Here is a 19,637-nt window from a genome sequence, read left to right as displayed (position 1 = left end):
AAATATCGAACCAAATTTGATATGATCTCAAATTCAATTCAACCCCATCTTAGCATAAACATAGCTATGATGTGCGTTGATTTTTTTTTAAATTTCCAGGAGTTCAAAAAATCGCAAGCGAAAAAAAAATCAAAAAATACAGGAAATATCTAATTTACCGAGAGGCAAATACAAACCCGTTTCGAAAAAAATTTCAATAAGGCAAAATAAATATTTCAACAACGTGGTTCCTTCAAATGTCAGCCTAAAAGTGTGCAAAATTCATTAAAAAATATTTTTTCATAAAAATATATTTTTCTGCCGCCAAAAACCAATTAGTAGCATAATTCATAAATTTTTAAAACTGCTAAGAATTATGTTTTACTGAAATTGCCTGTAAATCTGGAAATATTTTTGAATTCTGTTTCAATAATATTTAAAACTTGTAACCATGGATGGAATAATCGCAAAAAAATCAATTTCGCTTGGGAACTTCCTTCACCCGCGAAAGAGAGAGGAGGAAAATCACGCAAAAGAAAATCGGTCCCGAAATTCTTCAAGAAAATCAATCTGCTGATGATTTTTTTGTGATATTCCTTGTCAGCACCACTTAAAAATATTTATTTTACTTTGTTTACACACATTGCCCATCTACAAAATGTGACAGGTTGTTTTCGACGTGTGACGTTACGCTTGCAAGTGTAGTAGTGAATAAGATATTCCGCCTAATAATCAAGATGATGTTTTTTTTAGATTCCTTTTACCGATCTTTCGTGCGCCAGAGAGAGGAGAGCCATGCTCCCTTCGGATTTTTTCTCTCGATGAACGTCCAATGATTTTCTTTTGATGATGATTATTCGCTGCTTGTAACTTAGAAACTTATTTCAACTGTTCTGTGTTGTCCAAAGAATCCGATAAAGTCGTTTGTTTTTTTTTAATTTAAACTTATTTTCATTGAGAAAACATGACACTTTGAAAGTATTTAGGTAATCCTATTTACAAATTATTCATATTTTTTTTTATTTTAAAAATTTGTTGAAAAGGTATTTCAAACACTTCTTAGTACAGTTCCATTTCACGGTGTTCATTTTGCTGAAAATCAAATATACTTATCAATTTCACCCCGGCTATCAATCTCACCCCGGTTTATACATAAACCACAATATTTTGAAGGAGTTCTTTAGAATCTTTTTTTTATAACATTAAGAATTTCTATGATGTTTTACAGAATTTAGTACAAAAGCAGAAATTGTTTTTTTAGGTAATTTAAAAATTGTCATTTTTTAACTTGAAGGAAATCACAAAAAAATTAAAATTAAATTTGTACTGGCCTTGTAAGTTTCTGTTCGACCTTGCTATTCATATCAACAGCTTAGAAAAAATGCCAGAACGAATGATTAAAAAGTTATGTTAAATCTTACACAATTTGTTTATCTGTATTTTGATTCAAGTGTAATGTTAAATGTATGAGAGGAGTAAACCTACTTCTAGTCAAATGTTGTAAAATCGAGTTGTGTGGTGTTCGTCGGAGGGTTCAGTGTGTGACGCGACGCGCGAAAATCCGCGAGAAAGTGGTGGAGATTTCTGGAATTCATTGAAAAAGGGATTCACGTCGTCGTGTGTATATTCAGTTTCATTTAGTTCTGGAAGCCCTTCCCATTCGGATGGCACGACGGCGGTAGAAGTGAAAAATCGCGATTGAGGAATTGATAAGTCCTTCTCATAGCGTCGTAGCTCGGAAGACAACGATTATGTTTCCCTTTTTGGTCGTATCATATAATAATATTGAATCCTGATCTACTTAAAATTGCACGTCGCCGAATGAATCGATAATTAAAATAACATTTCGTTTTGAAAGTCCTTCCCATAGCATCGTTGCTCAGATGGCACGCCGGCGGTAAGATGTGAAAAGGCCTTCTTATAGCGTCGTAGCTCGGAAGGCAACGATTATGTTTCACTTTCTGGTCATATCATCTTCCAAGATGAATCCTGACCTTCCCTTTCCTTCCCCTACTAACACAAATCCCCCACTTCCCGTGATGCCTGAAGGAGATGCTGTGGATCCAACGGCCTCATGCGGTGTCAACAGGTATAGAGCGACAAACTCTGTGTCTGATGAGCCTGCAACTTCAACTATCGGACTAACATTCCTACCTTTGTTGAACTGCATCTCCTTGTGGGGGCGCCGGTATTGACTTGAAGCAGAGGTCTTCAGGGGTTATACAGTGAGGATGATTAGCTCCCACTAATCATCTGTTGGTTCATCGTGTAACTTCAGCTGATCCGTCAATAACGGAGTAGCAGCTCATTGGCAGTCAACCATGCTCATGCTCATGCTCATGCTCTAGTGTGATGTTAAATTTATTAACAAAAAAACACAAAAACATCGCGGTTCTGATTCCCAAAACATTACAAACTTTTACAGAATTTTGAATCCATCCTATTTGTTTCAAGATTCGTTTCAGGAGTGAAATAGTAGTAAGTTTCTGTATATAATTATTCGTTAAATAATAAGAATTCAATAAGAAATAAAGTTTGAATTTCTGTTAGCATTGTTTGCTTTAAATATACTTTAAACATGGATTTTTGTTGTTGAAGTTCAGTATAATCTTAATTATGAATAAATTTCACATTTCATATCATATTTCGAAAATAATTAAGTATATTTGAACTTTTATTATTCAAAAGCACGTAATTAATTGAAATTTAAGTTTTAAATTACTCGGTCCTAATTAGGTCCCAGTACCGAAAAGAACCTAATAAAAATTATTTTATGAAAAAAAAAGTTTGTTTCAAAAATGCTATATTTATTGCACAAATATCCTCAAATCCAAAGATATCTAATTTGAACAACTTCATGTTTCTTTCTTTCAAGATCAACTTTCGTATTTTTTCAAGATTTTTTTAAAATTATTTAGGTCAGGTAATTTTTTCCATGACCCAAGAATTCAGAAGGGAAGTTGTGTTGATCCGAGCCGGAATTTGAACCATTTCCGAAAATTTTACTCTTCAAATGTTCAAATGTGACCAATATACTGAAATAATAAATGCATTCAATGAAACACCTTAAATCCATCGATATCAACTTGGGATTCTTTTGAAAGCATTTTGAAACGAAAGAGTGCACGATTTTCTATAAATTCAATTAGAAACTATAACTATTCACAGTTTGTGAATGGAAATTTAATAAATTAAAAAAAAGTAAAAAAAACATAAAAAACGAAGACAGATTCAAAATCCAAATAACAAAAATTGGAAATTTGGAATTGGAAAGTGTTTTTTTTTTGCAGCAAAAAATCATCCCTGGAAGTTTCTTACGATTTCAAAGTGTTAAATTTGGCTGGTTGATTTAGCGTGGAAACCATCGATAAAAATAGAAAAATCAGGGTGAGAATAAATTGGGCATTAATGGTCTCAGTTCAATTTAATCTACAAATTTATTGATTTTACGAATACCTTTTCAGAAAGCTTCAAAAAAATACTATAAAAATGTTCAACTAGATAGTATTACATATCATGTTTATCAAAGATCAAACAGAATTGACATATTGTGTCCAAGATGCAGTGCTAAAGTCATTTCACAAAACAACCTAATTTTACACAAAATTTCTGCTCATCATCAAGTGCCCACCCAAAAACCCTTTCTGCACAGTGCATCATCTCACGGAAAAACTTCACTTCACCACCAACCGTCAGTTTACCCCCAATCCTTCTGAAGCTACTTCCGCAAACCCACTCCACCCCTTTCAAGTCAAGACGACGTGCTTTCTTTCAATTACGCTCGTAAAACTTAATACTCCCAACTTTAAACAATAAAACTGAATTAAAAGATGCACTGACATGTTTATAATCTTTCGCCTCATCTCGAGATCCTCTCCAGACGGGGGAATAAGAGCTTCCACGTGCAGTTGCGGGTAATACAGCAATACAGAGTCAGTTCCAGTTCCAGCCGAGTTGTGTGCAGCTGCACGAAATAATTGGGTTTCACCATTCGGGGGGTTTGTGTGCAGTTTGCGAAAAAGGGGAAAAACTGGGCTGGCACACACACTTCCTTCCTGACTTGGCCTCCGGGATAAGCCAGAATCACCATCAACTGGTAGAAGCGAAACTGAACAGAGAAAAAACGAATCCTGTCCAGATCTGCAGGAGAAGAAACTGGGAAAAAACTAGCCCGTTTGTATGCATGTGGTGCCAAAGTGCATATTACATAGTTGCGCCCGTAGTCATCCCATCGTACCGGACCTCAGACTATCCAGGGGAAAGAATACGAGCTAGACCGGAGGACTTGCCGGGCTGGCTGACTGGCAACAATCGTTTCCAATGTGGGGAGAACGCTTATTCATTCATATACCTTCGACTTCACCAAACCCACCCCGCAAGTAGACCCGGATCATGTGATTGAACCCCGCAGTGAAGTGAAGAGGGGTGCCAAATTTACAGGATCCATCCTTCTATACCAGCAGCAGCGGCAACGCCATGAACTCCATCGGAACGAATGGAAGAGTCTAGCTTATTGCCATCCTGGCCGTACTGGGGCAGTACGTGCAGACAATCTGTGTGAAGTGTTACACGCTTTCCCAGCGAACACGGTTTGTTCCGGGTAGCTCGCCCGGAAGGTGGTGGCCTCCGTCTGTTTGACTGTGGCTAGCCAAGGAGGGTTCAACACGGAGAGTTAAAGCATTGATAAAAAAATTTTGAATATTTTTTGCATTGCGATTTTGCAATGAATTGAAAGCAATAAGAAATTTTCCCCGAATTCCGGTATAATGGATTTTATTTGTGGGTAATTCTAAGCCAACTCACACAGCAGTTGCCCCGACCCCTCTTAGATTTGCGTGAAACTTTGTCCTTAGCGGTAACTTTTGTCCGTGATCACGAATCCGAGGTCCGTTTTTTGATATCTCGTGACGGAGGGGCGGTACGACCCCTTCCATTTTTGAACATGCAAAAAAGAGGTGTTTTTCAATAATTTGCAGCTTGAAATGGTGATGAGATAGAAATTTGGTGTCAAAGGGACTTTTATGTAAAATTGGACGCCCGATTTGACGGCGTTCTCAAAATTCCGAAAAAACGTATTTTTCATCGAAAAAAAACACTGAAAAACTTTTAAAAACTCTGCCATTTTCCGTTAATAAACTGATATTTTTTTTGGAACATGAGCAATTCTCTACGAAATCGGTATTTTTTCTTCAATTTTAATTTTTGTATTTTTTAATCCGGCTGTAACTTTTTTGGTGCCTTCGGTATGCCCAAAGAAGCCATTTTTCATCATTAGTTTGTCCATATAATTTTCCATACAAATTTGGCAGCTGTCCATACAATAATGATGTATGAAAATTCAAATATCTGTATCTTTTGAAGGAATTTTTTGATCGATTTGATGTCTTCAGCAAAGTTGTAAGTATGGATACGGACCACACTGGTAAAAAATGATACACGGTAAAAAAAAAATTTAACTTTTTGTCACTAAACCTTAATTTGCAAAAAAACACAATTTTAATTTTTTTTATTTTTTGATATGTTTTAGAGGACATTAAATGCCAACGTTTCAGAAATTTCCAGGTTGTGCCTTCTATCGGATGGGGAAGTAAAACGTCGGTCCATTAGCGTAAAAGAGGTTTTGGGTGACTCACCACACATAACCTTCGAACGCCTAGAAATGAGCAGAAACTTGCAACAGAGACCACAAAAGACCCGGGGGTCGTTAAAGTGGATTGCTTTGCTTTTTTTGCAAAAAATCTTTGACCGAATTAATTTTTGAATCAGTACCGATTTCTTAAAAAAATCGAAATATTGGTCGCAAAAATTTTTCAACTTCATTTTTCGATGTAAAATTAAATTTGCAATCAAAAAGTACTCAAGTGAAATTTTGATAAAGTGCACCGTTTTCAAGTTAAATCCATTTTTAGGTGACTTTTTTGAAAATAGTCGCAGTTTTTCATTTTTTTTAAATCAGTGCACTTGTTTGCCCACTTTAAAAACAGGAAAATTGATGTTTTCTTAGTCTCACCCAAACAACCCACCATTTTCTAATGTCGATATCTCAGTAACTAATGGTCCGATTTTCAATGTTAAAATATGGAACATTCGTGAAATTTTCCGCTCTTTTCGAAAAAAATATATTCAAAATTTTTAAACCAAGACTAACATTTTAAAGGGCATAATATTGAATGTTTGGCCCTTTTAAAAAATTAGTCTTGGTTTAAAAAAATTGAAAATATTTTTTCGAAAAGATCGGAAATAACATGCAAAATCTTAAAATGTTTCACGAATGTTTCATATTTTAACATTGAAAATGGGACCATTAGTTACTGAGATATCGACATAAGAAAATGGTGGGTTGTTTGAGTGAGACTTAGAAAACATCAATTTTCCTGTTTTTAAAGTGGGCAAACAAGTGCGCTGATTTAAAAAAATGAAAAACTGCGACTATTTTCAAAAAAGTCACCTAAAAATGGATTTAACTTGAAAACCGTGCACTTTATCAAAATTTCACTACTTTTGCATTGCAAATTTGATTTAACATCGAAAAGTGAAGTTGAAAAATTTTTGCGACCAATATCAGGTTTTTTTTTAATCAGTAATGATTCAAACATTCATAACTCGGTCAAAGATTTTTTGCACAACCTTGAAATTTTTGAAAAGTTGGCATTTGATGACCTCTAAAACATATCAAAAAAATAAAAAATAAAATAGTGTGTTTTTGCAAATCAAGTTTTAGCGTCAAAAAGTTAAATAAAAAATCACAAATTTTTTGTTACCGTGTATCATTTATTTCCAGTGCAGTCCGTATTCATAAATACAACTTTGCTGAAAACACCAAATCGATCAAAAAATTCCTTTAAAAGATACAGATTTTTGAATTTTCAAACATCATTTTTGTATGGACAGCTGCCAAATTTGTATGGAAAATTATATGGACAAACTAATGATGCAAAATTGCTTCTTTGGGCATACCGAAGGCACCAAAAAAGTTTCAGCCGGATTAAAAAATACAAAAAAAAAATCGAATGACCGAAATCTGAGAGAACTGCTCACATGTCATTTAAAGGGTAATTTTATGTACTTTTCGAATCTACATGAACCAAGAAGGGTAATTTTTTTAAGAACAAAAATTTTCATTTTAAAATTTCGTGTTTTTTCCAACTTTGCAGGGTTATTTTTTAGAGTGTAACAATATTGTACAAAGTTGTAGAGCAGGCAATTACAAAGATGTTGATATATAAACTTAATTAGTTTGCTTATAAACATTACGCGTAATCGCGATTTCAAAAAAAAAGTTTTTAAATTTTCATCATATAATTTAGCATCATTTCTGTGATTTTTTACTATCTTTATTTTTCCTGTAAGTTGTATAATTTCTGTTAGTTTTTGCGTTCATTCAAACATGAGCAGTTCTGTATATTTTCAGCATATATTTGTTTTATTTCTGTGAGATTGTGCATTCTTTAAAACAAAAGCATTTATTTTAATTTCAATCATATAATTTTTAAATAAATTCTGTGATTTTTTGCAGTTTTTCAAAGCGAATAATCTTTATTATTTCTGTGGGTTTTTGCATTGTTTAAAACATAAGAAGTTTTATTTAAGAGGCAGTTTTTGTAGATATTGCTGGATTTGTTCTAAAGGTCGTATCGAGATGCTCAAATTTGGATGAAACTTTCAGCGTTTGTTTGTCTATACATGAGATGAACTCATGCCAAATATGAGCCCTCTACGACAAAAGGGAAGTGAGGTAAAACGAGCATTGAATTTTGAGGTCCAAATAACATGCAAAATCTTAAAATTGCTCGCATTTTCGTAAAATTTCATCAATTCCACTTCTCTTAGTTGCATTCGAAAGGTCTTTTGAAGCCCTTCAAAATGTGCCAGTAGACATCCAGAATTGGTCAGACTTTTTCTCATAGGTTTTGCAAATTACTGTTGTTTTGTTTTTTTTTAAAACGTTAATAACTTTTTGTAACAGCCTCCAACACCCATACTCATACAGGAAGTTAGGGAATTTCATGGACTACGGAATTAACTTTTTGGCCAATCGCAGTTTTTCTCCTAGTTTTTCGATTTTTCTATAACAAACATTTTACAACGTTAGTTTTTGCCCTGTAGTTTTTGCCCATAGTGGCACTTTTTTTTCCCATTTTTACATTTTCGGAACACTCGGAAAATTCCACGTAAGTTTGAAGGTTTAAAAAAAACATTTTTAACAGTAATTTGCAAAGGCTGTTAGAAAAAGTCAAACCAATCCTGGATATGCATGGCACATTTTGAAGGGCTTCAAAAGACCTATCGAATGCAATTTAGAGAAGTGAAATTGATGAAGTTTTACGAAAATGCGAGCAATTTCAAGAATTTGCATGTTATTTGAACCTCGAATTAAATCTCGGAATAGTTTTCAAAAAGCCGTAAGAGCCATTGGTAAACAAAGTCTTTTTTGCATCGGTATTTGACTTACTTACGAAAAACCAATATCAAAAATGCTCGAGATTGTTCATCTACACGTCCTTCAAGTGCCTCAAACTAAAAATAAATGAAATTTTGTTTCATTTTCGAGAAAAACGAAAATTAGTGTCAGAGGTCACGGTGGCTCTTACGGCTTTTTGAAAACTAACTCGAGAAATGCTCGTTTTACCTCACTTCCATTTGACGCTGAAAGTTTCATCCAAATCGGAGCACCTCGATACGACCTGTTACACATTGGTGAAAAACTCGCTCTTAATTTTCATGTTACGTATAACATTATGAAGGTTAAAGTCACGTTAATCAAATAAACAAACACAACTTTTTATGTTCAGCATAAAATTTTAAATTATTTCTGTGAATGTTTGCATTTTCAGTTATTTAAAGAAAATAATTTATATTATTTCTCTGAGTTCGTGAAATATGAGCAGTTCTTATTATTTCAGCTTATAATTTTGATTAATTTCTTTTGGTGTATACATTATTTTATTTATTTTTTTCAAGAAAGTTATTTTCATTATTTCTGTAAGTTTCTGTTTTTTTTTCAAATATTAACAGTTCCAAAGCAGTTCTTTAAGACAATGAGGATTCCTTGATTTTGAACAACTAAATGGGCATCATTGAATTTGCATTGTATACAAATTCTAAGAGCCATGTTAAATTATACTCCCGCATAATACGAGAGTATTGTCCAAATTTATGTAGGTGTTGAACGCAATCGATTTATTAATCCTACACTGCCCATGTTCGCATGAATGTCCCATATCCAAAAACAGCAAGCTGAGAAAAACGCACTTGAAGTTTGTCCCATACATAAGGCCACGTGTTAAGTTTCCGCAAAAAAAAACTGGATTTTCTCCTGATTTTTAAAACAAAGTACTAGACGTTTTAGGCTCTTTTGAAAGATCACACGATTTTGAACCAAACGGCATCAATAACTCAGAAACGATGAAAATGCATATGGGACATTTATGCGATCAGTACACTCCAATAGACTAGCATACTTGAAACCAATTTCCAAAGAACTGGCAATTCAATGAAGCATCAGTGCAACAAAGCTCTATTATCCTCGGGTATTGTTCATTGTCTGGTTTAACACAACATTTGTTTCACTTGTCCTAATTAGGCCCTCACAGCCAAATGCTTTCAATGTATACAAATTATGTTAACAAATCTCTTCTTTCAAAACCTCCATTCAACTTTCAGTGTTTCCAAGAATCGCCCCCAAGCTCCCATTCACACGCGCCGGTCAAGCCAACAAGCAAGTTCGATTTTGCCTGCCCCGTCGGTATTCCGAGAAGAATCGCTGACTGGGTTGAAAAATGAATCTTCCAAACTGGATCCGATAAATGCTCCCCACCCACATAACAGCTGATAATGCTTTGCTTGCACACTTTCGTACAATAGCTGCTTCTGGAACATGTCCCAGGATAGTTTTGGGCAAAAAAGGGGCGAAATTCTCCGCAGAGCCCCCTGAGGGGGAAGTGAGGGGGAAGTCGTGGGAACGAAATGAAAAATTCAGTATATTCTGCACCAATATCATAAATATAATCTTGAATTTGGGTTAATCGATTGGCTTACGGGGGTTGGTTAGAACTGCTTCTTGTCCCAGGATTACAAAAGTCTGGACCATTTCACCTTCCCTGTACAGTGTTGCCAGCCATCGATCCGGAACAATCGTGCTCAATCGATTGTGGCCAACCGGAACGAGGAAGATCTTGGGGGACAGTTGTTACGCTAGAGAGAATTGAATTGTTCGAAAAAATAAATCGACATCGCTTGGAAGTTACATTGCAACACAAAATAAAAACAAAATCAAACTGTGTTGCCAAATTAATGGAGTTACAAGTTCCAAATTTACATTGCAAACACCGGTCAAAAGGGCCACCCACAAAGTCCGCGATGTCATGTTGTCATCCCGCGGCCGACCCGGGGGAGGATTCCCGATAGTTGAACAACGGAAAAGTTAATTGAAACTCAAACAACGCAATCATACGCCCACTTTGGCGGCCGGTCGCACTTTTGGCAGTGCCTGACCTCCCCGACTCACTGCAGCAGCAGTGTTGCTCAGATATGTCGCAATCCGCGGAGGTTGTTTGATGATTGCAGTTTTTTAGTGGGGTAAATCCAGAGAGAAGGGAAATTCAATACTCTTTGGTAAATCGACTGAAGTTGTCTAATTTTGATAAATAAATCCATTCTATATCATTCTAGCTTGGAAGGCACATCGATGGATTTTGCTTTTTGCTTTTTGCTTTTTGCTTTTTGCTTTTTGCTTTTTGCTTTTTGCTTTTTGCTTTTTGCTTTTTGCTTTTTGCTTTTTGCTTTTTGCTTTTTGCTTTTTGCTTTTTGCTTTTTGCTTTTTGCTTTTTGCTTTTTGCTTTTTGCTTTTTGCTTTTTGCTTTTTGCTTTTTGCTTTTTGCTTTTTGCTTTTTGCTTTTTGCTTTTTGCTTTTTGCTTTTTGCTTTTTGCTTTTTGCTTTTTGCTTTTTGCTTTTTGCTTTTTTGCTTTTTGCTTTTTGCTTTTTGCTTTTTGCTTTTTGCTTTTTGCTTTTTGCTTTTTGCTTTTTGCTTTTTGCTTTTTGCTTTTTGCTTTTTGCTTTTTGCTTTTTGCTTTTTGCTTTTTGCTTTTTGCTTTTTGCTTTTTGCTTTTTGCTTTTTGCTTTTTGCTTTTTGCTTTTTGCTTTTTGCTTTTTGCTTTTTGCTTTTTGCTTTTTGCTTTTTGCTTTTTGCTTTTTGCTTTTTGCTTTTTGCTTTTTGCTTTTTGCTTTTTGCTTTTTGCTTTTTGCATTGTTTTTGTCCAAAATAAAAAGAATATTTACTTTCAGAAATCAATTCAGCGTGCAACAATTGACACCTTTCTCACTCCCCTCAACACTCAAATGCAAACACGCGGCGGTTTTTCGCATTGAATATGCATCGAGTAAACCATCAAACGAAGCGAAAAGTGTTTGTACTCTTGCACTTGTGCACTACTCACTCTACCCACAAATCACACACACACACACGAAAAAAAAGGGAAATCGCCGAGTCCAATCAAACATTTTAAAAACATCAATTTTTCAACGGAATGTCACGCGCCATTTTCGATAATATTCAAATTTATGCTCGACTCGAAATTTTCGAAGGGAAGGATAGGGTTGGGAGGTCACACTGAACTGCCCAAAAAAGGGGAGGGGATCGACATCACAGCGAGGCTTAATTTGGGCCAGTGTTCGTGTGTGTGTATGAATGTGTGCTTTCACAATCGGTTTAATGGTAATATTATGTAAATTTCATTTCGATAGAGCCAACTTTTTTCAGTGTCGTGTTTCAGGAACGGCAAATGAACGCAACTTGTTGAAAATTTATTTATTTTGGACTGATGAGAGAAGTTTCAAAAGTGTTATTCTTTGAAAATCAAACAAATTAGGACAGGACAGACACATAAAAATCTCGTTCAATAAAATCAATCAATTTCAAACTGTGTAAGTTTTACATTCCATTTTATGAATGTTAGTGTAGGGATGTAAAATTACGTCTGGTTTTAATCAGACAGCGTCATTGTGAATATATTTGTTTCATTTCCAAAAATTGGTTGAAAAAAAGATTTTATTAAAAAAAAGTCACTAGCGCATCATTAATCAAATTGAATTCTCCGTAAAGCATCACATAAAATTTTCAATCTTTCAAAATTCCAGTTGACATCACGCTGCATACATCAAATGCATAATGAATGAATTAATTTTCGTTCATTTCGTTGTATGGAATTTCCTACAGTGCTGAAATAGATTGAAAGAAATAATCAGCTTAACTGACAGTCGAACCATTGAAAATACGATTGACTGTAAAATATTAAATCGAATGTGAATCTTTTGATGCCATATTCACAAGAAACTGCTACTTGTACCAATAAAACTTGCTGTGATAGCCTACAAACTGGATACAAAAACAAATTAAATATTTTCATACTTAAAACGTTTGGGTTAACTTTAATTTTAACAGTAAATATTTAACATTTTATCATAATTTTAACGATAATTAGGAAATTGTTAACAGAAGGAAGGGATTGTGATAAGTTTTGGTTTTCAATGATCAGTAAAAAAAAAAATGGTTATTAAATTTATAATATTCGGTTAAATTCGCTTTTTTATCAAATTGATTCTAATTTTGAAAAAGGTCAACATCCTAATTATAATATAATTATAAACCTGACCCTTTCGAATAAATCTAACAATGTGATTGGATTCAGCAGACAATATTACATTTAAAATGATCCATCAGATTGACGATGCAGCCTTAATTGACTTGCAAGCAAGTTGCGAAAACTTGAATGACAACCAACTGAAACATTAATTTAAAAAAATCAAATTGAAAAAAACTTTGTCAAATCATAACCTACAACTTTTTCCAAGACACCAAATCGATAAGAAAATGTATCATGTTTACGAATATTCACATTCCCATTTTGTATGGCCAAAATTGTATGGAGCTTTGTAGGGAAAAACTAATGATGCAAAATGGCGCCCTTTCACATAGGAAATGCGTGGAAAGTTTAATCCTATTGAAAAAAAATACAAATAAAGGTCGATTTGCGAAAACGTAGACAGATAATGATATGTTAAAAACAATTTCTAACAAATAAATTTTTTAATCTTCTGATTTTCTAATTCACTTGAGCCACCCTAATCAGATATCATATCCTCAGCTGCTATACTTATTAAAACAGGTTATGTATTTGAATTTTGTTTTAAATGTTTTTATGTTTTTCCTTCCAAGCGAATCAAAAAAAATCATACCTTATTAAAGTGTACGAATATGAACCACCCTAGATCATCTAAGATCACCCTAGTTGCCATAAAAAACGAGTTCCAACACCTTTGCCCACAAACCACAAACTTTTCACCTGACCTAGCGACATCGTTCACATTTTAAAAGACGCGTATTTTTATGCTCTAAATATGTCCCGAATACACCAAAATAGCTAAAAATGATACGCAATAAAAACACGTTTTTAATGGTCCACCCTACTGCTTTTTAGACCGAGCCACGTAGCCCAGTGGTAACGCTTCCGCCTCGTAAGCGGTAGATCGGGGTTCAAATCCCAGCTCGGACCAACACAACTGGTGATCTTTTCCCTTCTGGAATCGATTGCTTAGTAAAGGGAAGGTAGTGTATCGTCACAAACTGGACCTTATCACGACACCTTAGGCGACCTATGGAATGTTAACATTAACCTAAACATGTTAACATTAAGTTGAGAATGAAATTGCCACTGAATCCGCTTTGTAAATGCCGGCCCCGATACTCTTCAAGGGTGTTCCCCTCAGGAACTGGGAAAGATTTACTTACTACTGCTTTTCATATAAAATGCTGCAGAATTAACAGATTAAGATAGAGAGATTTGGTGTCTTCGACAAAGTTGTTTGAAATGGCTAGTACTACAATACTGCCGAAGAAAGTATGCCTGTATCTCATCTAGGAACGAAGATAATTTTTGAAAATATTAGAAATTGTTGGACCACCCTAGTATCGTTTTAACCCAAAGATGTAGAATTTCATTCTTAACAAATGCTTCTTAGACACCGAAGCTCAAAAATGCATCCCTGAAGCGAAAATAAATTATTCCTGCTAAATTTGCGTTTCCGACCAATGTTTAATAGTCCGATTTTCAATGCTAACAATATTTTCATTTTTTTTTATTCATGACTAACAATTCAAAAGGGCATAATATTGAATGTTTGTCCCTTTTGAAATGTTAATTTTGATTTAATTAAAAATTAAAATATTGTTTTCGAAAAGGTCGGAAAATTTCAGGAATGTTTCATATTTTAACATTGAAAAAAGGACCATTAGTTGCTGAAATATCGACATTAGATAATGATGGGTTGTTTGGGTGAGACTTAGAAAACATCAATTTTCCTGTTTTTAAATCTTTGCATTGCAATATCTCAGCAACTAAAGGTCGTATCAACAAAGTCCGAAGAAGCAAAATATAGAGAATTTTCTCAGCTTTTCAAAAATATTTTTCCAAAAGTGTGCAAACATGTGCACTAATTTAAAAAAATGAAAAACTGCGACTATTTTCAAAAAAGTTACCTAAAAATGGTTATAACTTGAAAACGGTGCACTTTATCAAAAATTCACTAAAGTACTTTTTGATTGCAAATTCAATTTTACATCAAAAAATGAAGTTGAAAAATTTTTGTGACCAATATTTCGATTTTTTGAAAAAATCTGTATTGATTCAAAAAATCATAACTCGGTCAAAGATTATTTGCTCATTCTGGAAATTTCTGAAAGGTTGGCATTTAATGTCCTCTAAAACATATCAAAAAATAAAAAAAATAAAAAAATGTGTTTTTTTTGCAAATCACATTTTAGTGATAAAAAGTTAAATAAAAAATCAACAAATTTTTTTTTTACCGAGTATGATTTTTTTTTCAGTGTAGTCCGTATCCATACCTACAACTTTGCCGAAGACACCAAATCGATCAAAAAATCCCTTCCAAAGATACAGATTTTTGAATTTTCATACATCATTTTTGTATGGACAGCTGCCAAATTTGTATGGAAAATTATATGGACAAACTAATGATGCAAAATGGCTTCTTTGGGCATACCGAAGGCACCAAAAAAGTTTCAGTCGGATTAAAAAATACAAAAATTAAAATTCAAGAAAAAAGACCGATTTCGTAGAGAATTACTCACCCCAAATTTCAGCCAATTTGGTCCATCCCATCTCAAGATATCGAGTTTCGAGAAAAACGCTAAGAATGTTTGACAGTCCGCTTTGCGCACGGCAAAAGTTGAGCTTAAAATCGTCTCTAACTCAGTTTAATCATGTAATATCTTCATGAAACTTCCAGGAGTGATTGAAAATCATCATTTTAGTGTATTCAATGAATTTTCTGTAATATGAAATTTTGTGATTTTCTACATGTATGTAACCCCTTAAGCGATACTAACCGATTGCTTCAACAAGTTTGACTCTATCATTCATTTTGAAAATATGTATCATCAAACTTTAAAAATCGATATACTCGAATAGTACTAAATTGCCGTTGTCACAAGATAGCACACAACAGACGAAATGCAACAATAATAAACATGTCTGATTAACTAACACACTAGTAAAAATATTTTTCCAGCATTTTTGTCAATGCCAGAAAGATTAATTTGACATGTTTTCAATCAAAATTCAATTTACATGCTCGTAAACCACTATAACCATAATTTCTAAAACATTAGTATGCGGTCTCCGGACATAACTATAAAAATCGATAGATATGAAAGAAAAAAATATATATAACTGTGGTTTCATCATTAATCCATCCACCGGAAATGCCGTACACAAACAATTCAAACCGACGTGTAACTGTGACTGATGCAAGCCAATCAAACTAAGTCCGACGCAGTGCGCGTGAAATTTAATTATTTTAATCATGAATTAACCACAAAACGAACGTCAGAGTGGTTAAGGCATTTCAGCGCGATAAAACGCCGCTTGTTTTCGTAACGAACCATAATCAATTAGTGGGATTTGATAGTTTCGGGGGTGTGGGCAACATTTAATTAACCACACTTTTGCGTCACCACTGCTGCTGGACAACCACGCGCCATAATTGTACAGATTAAAGAGTTGCCAAATGTTTCGGGTGAAACTCTGTTACCACCTCTGGACCGTTCTATACACTCAGTTGAGTGTTCAAGTTGCTAATTCTGTAACTCTCTTATTTTGTTTTTGTATTTTTAAAGTCACGAGGCTTTTTGTGCAATTTGAGTTTGAATTAACTATGGACGAAATATAAGTAAATTTGAAAAAATACATTTCAAATAGTTTTGTTCTAGAACTGAGTATATTATCACAAACATATGTCATTCTCTCTGGCCAGCGAACCCAAACTGTCACTCAGAGGCGCTTTACGGGATTACTGTTCATGATTTATACTTTTGTCGGATTTTCTCAACTTTTGCTAAGCGATTCCGTCTGGACCGAAGAGGGAGAACTGATGGTGGTGTGGCGCTTTTCCTTTGGGATATTATCCGCTGTCCTGGCGATTCTTAGATCACCAAATAAGATTTGTTTGGTGGGGTAGCTTGGGGCTGAATGGACTTATTGTAACTTCAATTATTAATTTAAAAAAAAGTGCAATGAAATATTGAACAAAAAAGAATATTTGAAAAAAATACTTAATAAAAATCTAACCCAAATTTCCCTACAAAAAAAAATCTTTTTCTCATGTCCAAACTTTTCTTCCGTTTTCTTCCCAAAAAAAAACTCAACAGATCCCCCGATTGTCTCGCTGCGGCTCGGTTCGACACTCTCGGCGGACGACATCAAGGACGGGGACGATGTTTACTTCGAGTGTCACGTCCAGGCGAACCCCCCGTGGAGGAAATTACACTGGCTACACGACGTAAGTGTTATTTACGAGCAGACGGAAGATTTTGCCGTTTTCCAGCTTCCGATGACCAAACCAAAGGCGACTCGCGTTAAGATGCTGCGGCGGTTTTCCGTGGTGTGGTGTCCCCTCGGGGGAAAACTGCATCCGAATCCGTGTTTGGGCTGAGAAATGGGGGAAAAGGGATGGATTACGGCAGCAACTTTTGGGCAATCAGAGGCGGTTGGGATGAGCAGTGGGGAAATTTAAGTATTGTAAGGACATTGTCTTAAGGTTAGGCTTTAAGAGCTTGAAAGAAATTTTGAGATTTTTTACGGTAGCATTCAGATATTTATTTATACAATATCCTGAACTACGTTGCTAAAGAGACTATTATTTTAAAATGGATTTAAATATTTAATTTTAAACTCTTTGTGAACAATAATATCAGTAATTCAAGCTTAATTTTAAGCCCAATTATCGGAGAAAATTACACTTTTTTGTTAGCTTAATGATGAGCATTTTAAAGAGGGGCGTCAAAGATTGTGTGATGAATCATGATGATCCCATTGCATATTTCACAAACAAAATCAAATCTTTTTGTATAGATCATCACTGATGATCTATACAAAAAGATTTGATTTTGTTTGTGAAATATGCAATGAGAGAGAAGGTGGTGGGGTCTAAAATCGTCGAAAAATGCTACGTAATTTTTGGATTATACCTTAGTAGTTTTCACCAATAAACGCCACTAAGCAAATAGAAAATGGACTTTCGGTGATCAAACAACAAACTCCAAAGATTAATTTATGATTCGACAATCGATTATTTTTATTTGCCCTTAATTGCCCTTTGACTAAAGAAGTAGCCCATTTTGTGTCATTGGTTCTCCAATACAAGTATCCATACAATTTTGACAGCTGTCCATATAAACTGGTATCTACAGTCATGCCTCGGTTTTGCACTGCCCCGGTTTTGATTTGTTCAGCTGCCTCAGTTAAGCACGGTCCAGTGCTTAACTGAAGCACAGAGCTTATGGGATTTTAGCTATATGGAAGACATTGGCTATAATCGTATGAAAAATCATGCAAACATAAAAAAAATTATAGTGTTTTAGAATCGGGATGATGTCAGCTATCCATTAAAATTATAATTTCATGAAAATTTTCACAAAAATACGTATTTTTCCTGTATTTTGAAAATGCAATGTTTCTCGAAAAAATACTAAAAATTATTGTTATTGCAATATGGGTATGAAATGATTGGAATTTTTCCATACATTTCGAATGTAAAATCATTTTTTTGAAAACACTAAAAAATTTCACAAAACTACGTATTTTCGAAAAAAAAATACTCAAAATTTCAGTTTTTACAGATGGGTATCAAATGATCGGGATTTTTTCATACATTTCAAATGTAATAACAACATTTTTTGGCAATACTCAAAATTTTCACAAAGCTACGTATTTTCGAAAAAAAATACTCAAAATTTCAGTTTTAACAATATGAGTATCAAACGATCAGGATTTTTTCATACATTGCCAATGCAATAACAACATTTTTTGAAAATACTAAACAATTTCACAAAACTACGTATTTTCGAAAAAATACTCAAAATTTCCGTTTTTACAATGTAGGTATCAAACGATCGGGATTTTTTCATACATTTCGAATGTTATAACAACATTTTTTGAAAAAACTCAAAATTTTCACAAAACTACGTATTTTCCCGATCGTTTGATACTTATATTGTAAAAACTGAAATTTGAATATTTTTTCGAAAACACGTAGTTTTGTGAAAATTTTGAGTATTTTCAAAAAAAGTTGTTTTTACATTCGAAATGTATGAAAAATCCCGATCGTTTGATACTCATATTGTTAAAACTGAAATTTTGAGTATTTTTTTCGAAAATACGTAGTTTGTGAAAATTTTGAATATTTACAAAAAAAATTGTTATTACATTCGAAATGTTTGGAAAAATTCCAATCATTTGATACCCATATTGCGATAACAATAATTTTTAGTATTTTTTCGAGAAACATTGCATTTCCAAAATACAGGAAAAATGCGTATTTTTGTGAAAATTTTCATGAAATTATAATTGTAATGGATAGCTGACATCATCCCGATTCCAAAACACTATATTTTTGTCTCCCATATAGCCAAAATCCCATAAGCTCTGTGCCTCGGTTATGCACGCCTCGGTTTTGCATCCCCCATATGCGGTGCTAAACCGAGGCATGTCTGTAAATGTTCTAAAATATGTACCTTCGGTTAAAATAAGGACAATTTTAGTGAAAAAAAGTTACCTCTAAACAAAATTCACCAACAGCGATTTCAGCAAAAACATAATTTTTGAAAATATTATTTTTTTGATATGTTTCAAAGCAGTGTTCTTCAGCCAACTGAAACTCGCGCTCCATTTCGAATTTTTCGTTATGTCGCGGGCCACATGATAAACACAAATATAAATTAATGAAAATTGTTACACTTTATAGCCTGGAAAAATAAATTTGAAAAAAAAATCATGTCTTTTTGATTTAATTTTCAAATGTAATTACATATTTTACAGTTAAAACCTGTCATAAACAATACTTCTAAAATATCTTGAAAACACGTTTTACATTCCAACTCAATCCCTGCTAAAAAAAACCTTGAGCAAATATTAAATATTCATTGAATTTGACTTTTTTACCCTTTTAGATAAACACTTCTATAAATTTTAAGATTTTTCTAACGTAATTTTTTTAGTACTACAAACATATTTGGATGGAAATTTCTATTTACTTGAAACATCTTAAATTCTTTTTCAACTTCTAACAAATTTTTAAAAAAGCT

The 19,637-nt window shown here is 33.9% G+C and overlaps 1 protein-coding gene across 1 annotated transcript in view; it reads left to right on the top strand.

Annotated features, from left to right (window-relative positions):
- Positions 1 to 19,637, top strand: part of LOC120422401 (uncharacterized) — a 726,749-nt gene that overhangs the window by 657,337 nt on the left and 49,775 nt on the right. Inside the window, exon 10 of the mRNA XM_039585822.2 lies at positions 16,704 to 16,834. Coding sequence (XP_039441756.1) covers positions 16,704 to 16,834 — 131 coding nt within the window. The remainder of the gene's footprint in view (positions 1 to 16,703; positions 16,835 to 19,637) is intronic.

This window comes from Culex pipiens, chromosome 2 (assembly GCF_016801865.2).
Source record: "Culex pipiens pallens isolate TS chromosome 2, TS_CPP_V2, whole genome shotgun sequence".
Classification (NCBI taxonomy): Eukaryota; Metazoa; Arthropoda; class Insecta; order Diptera; family Culicidae; genus Culex; species Culex pipiens.
Note: the sequence above shows the minus strand (reverse complement) of the source record. Positions and strands in the feature narration are given on the sequence as shown.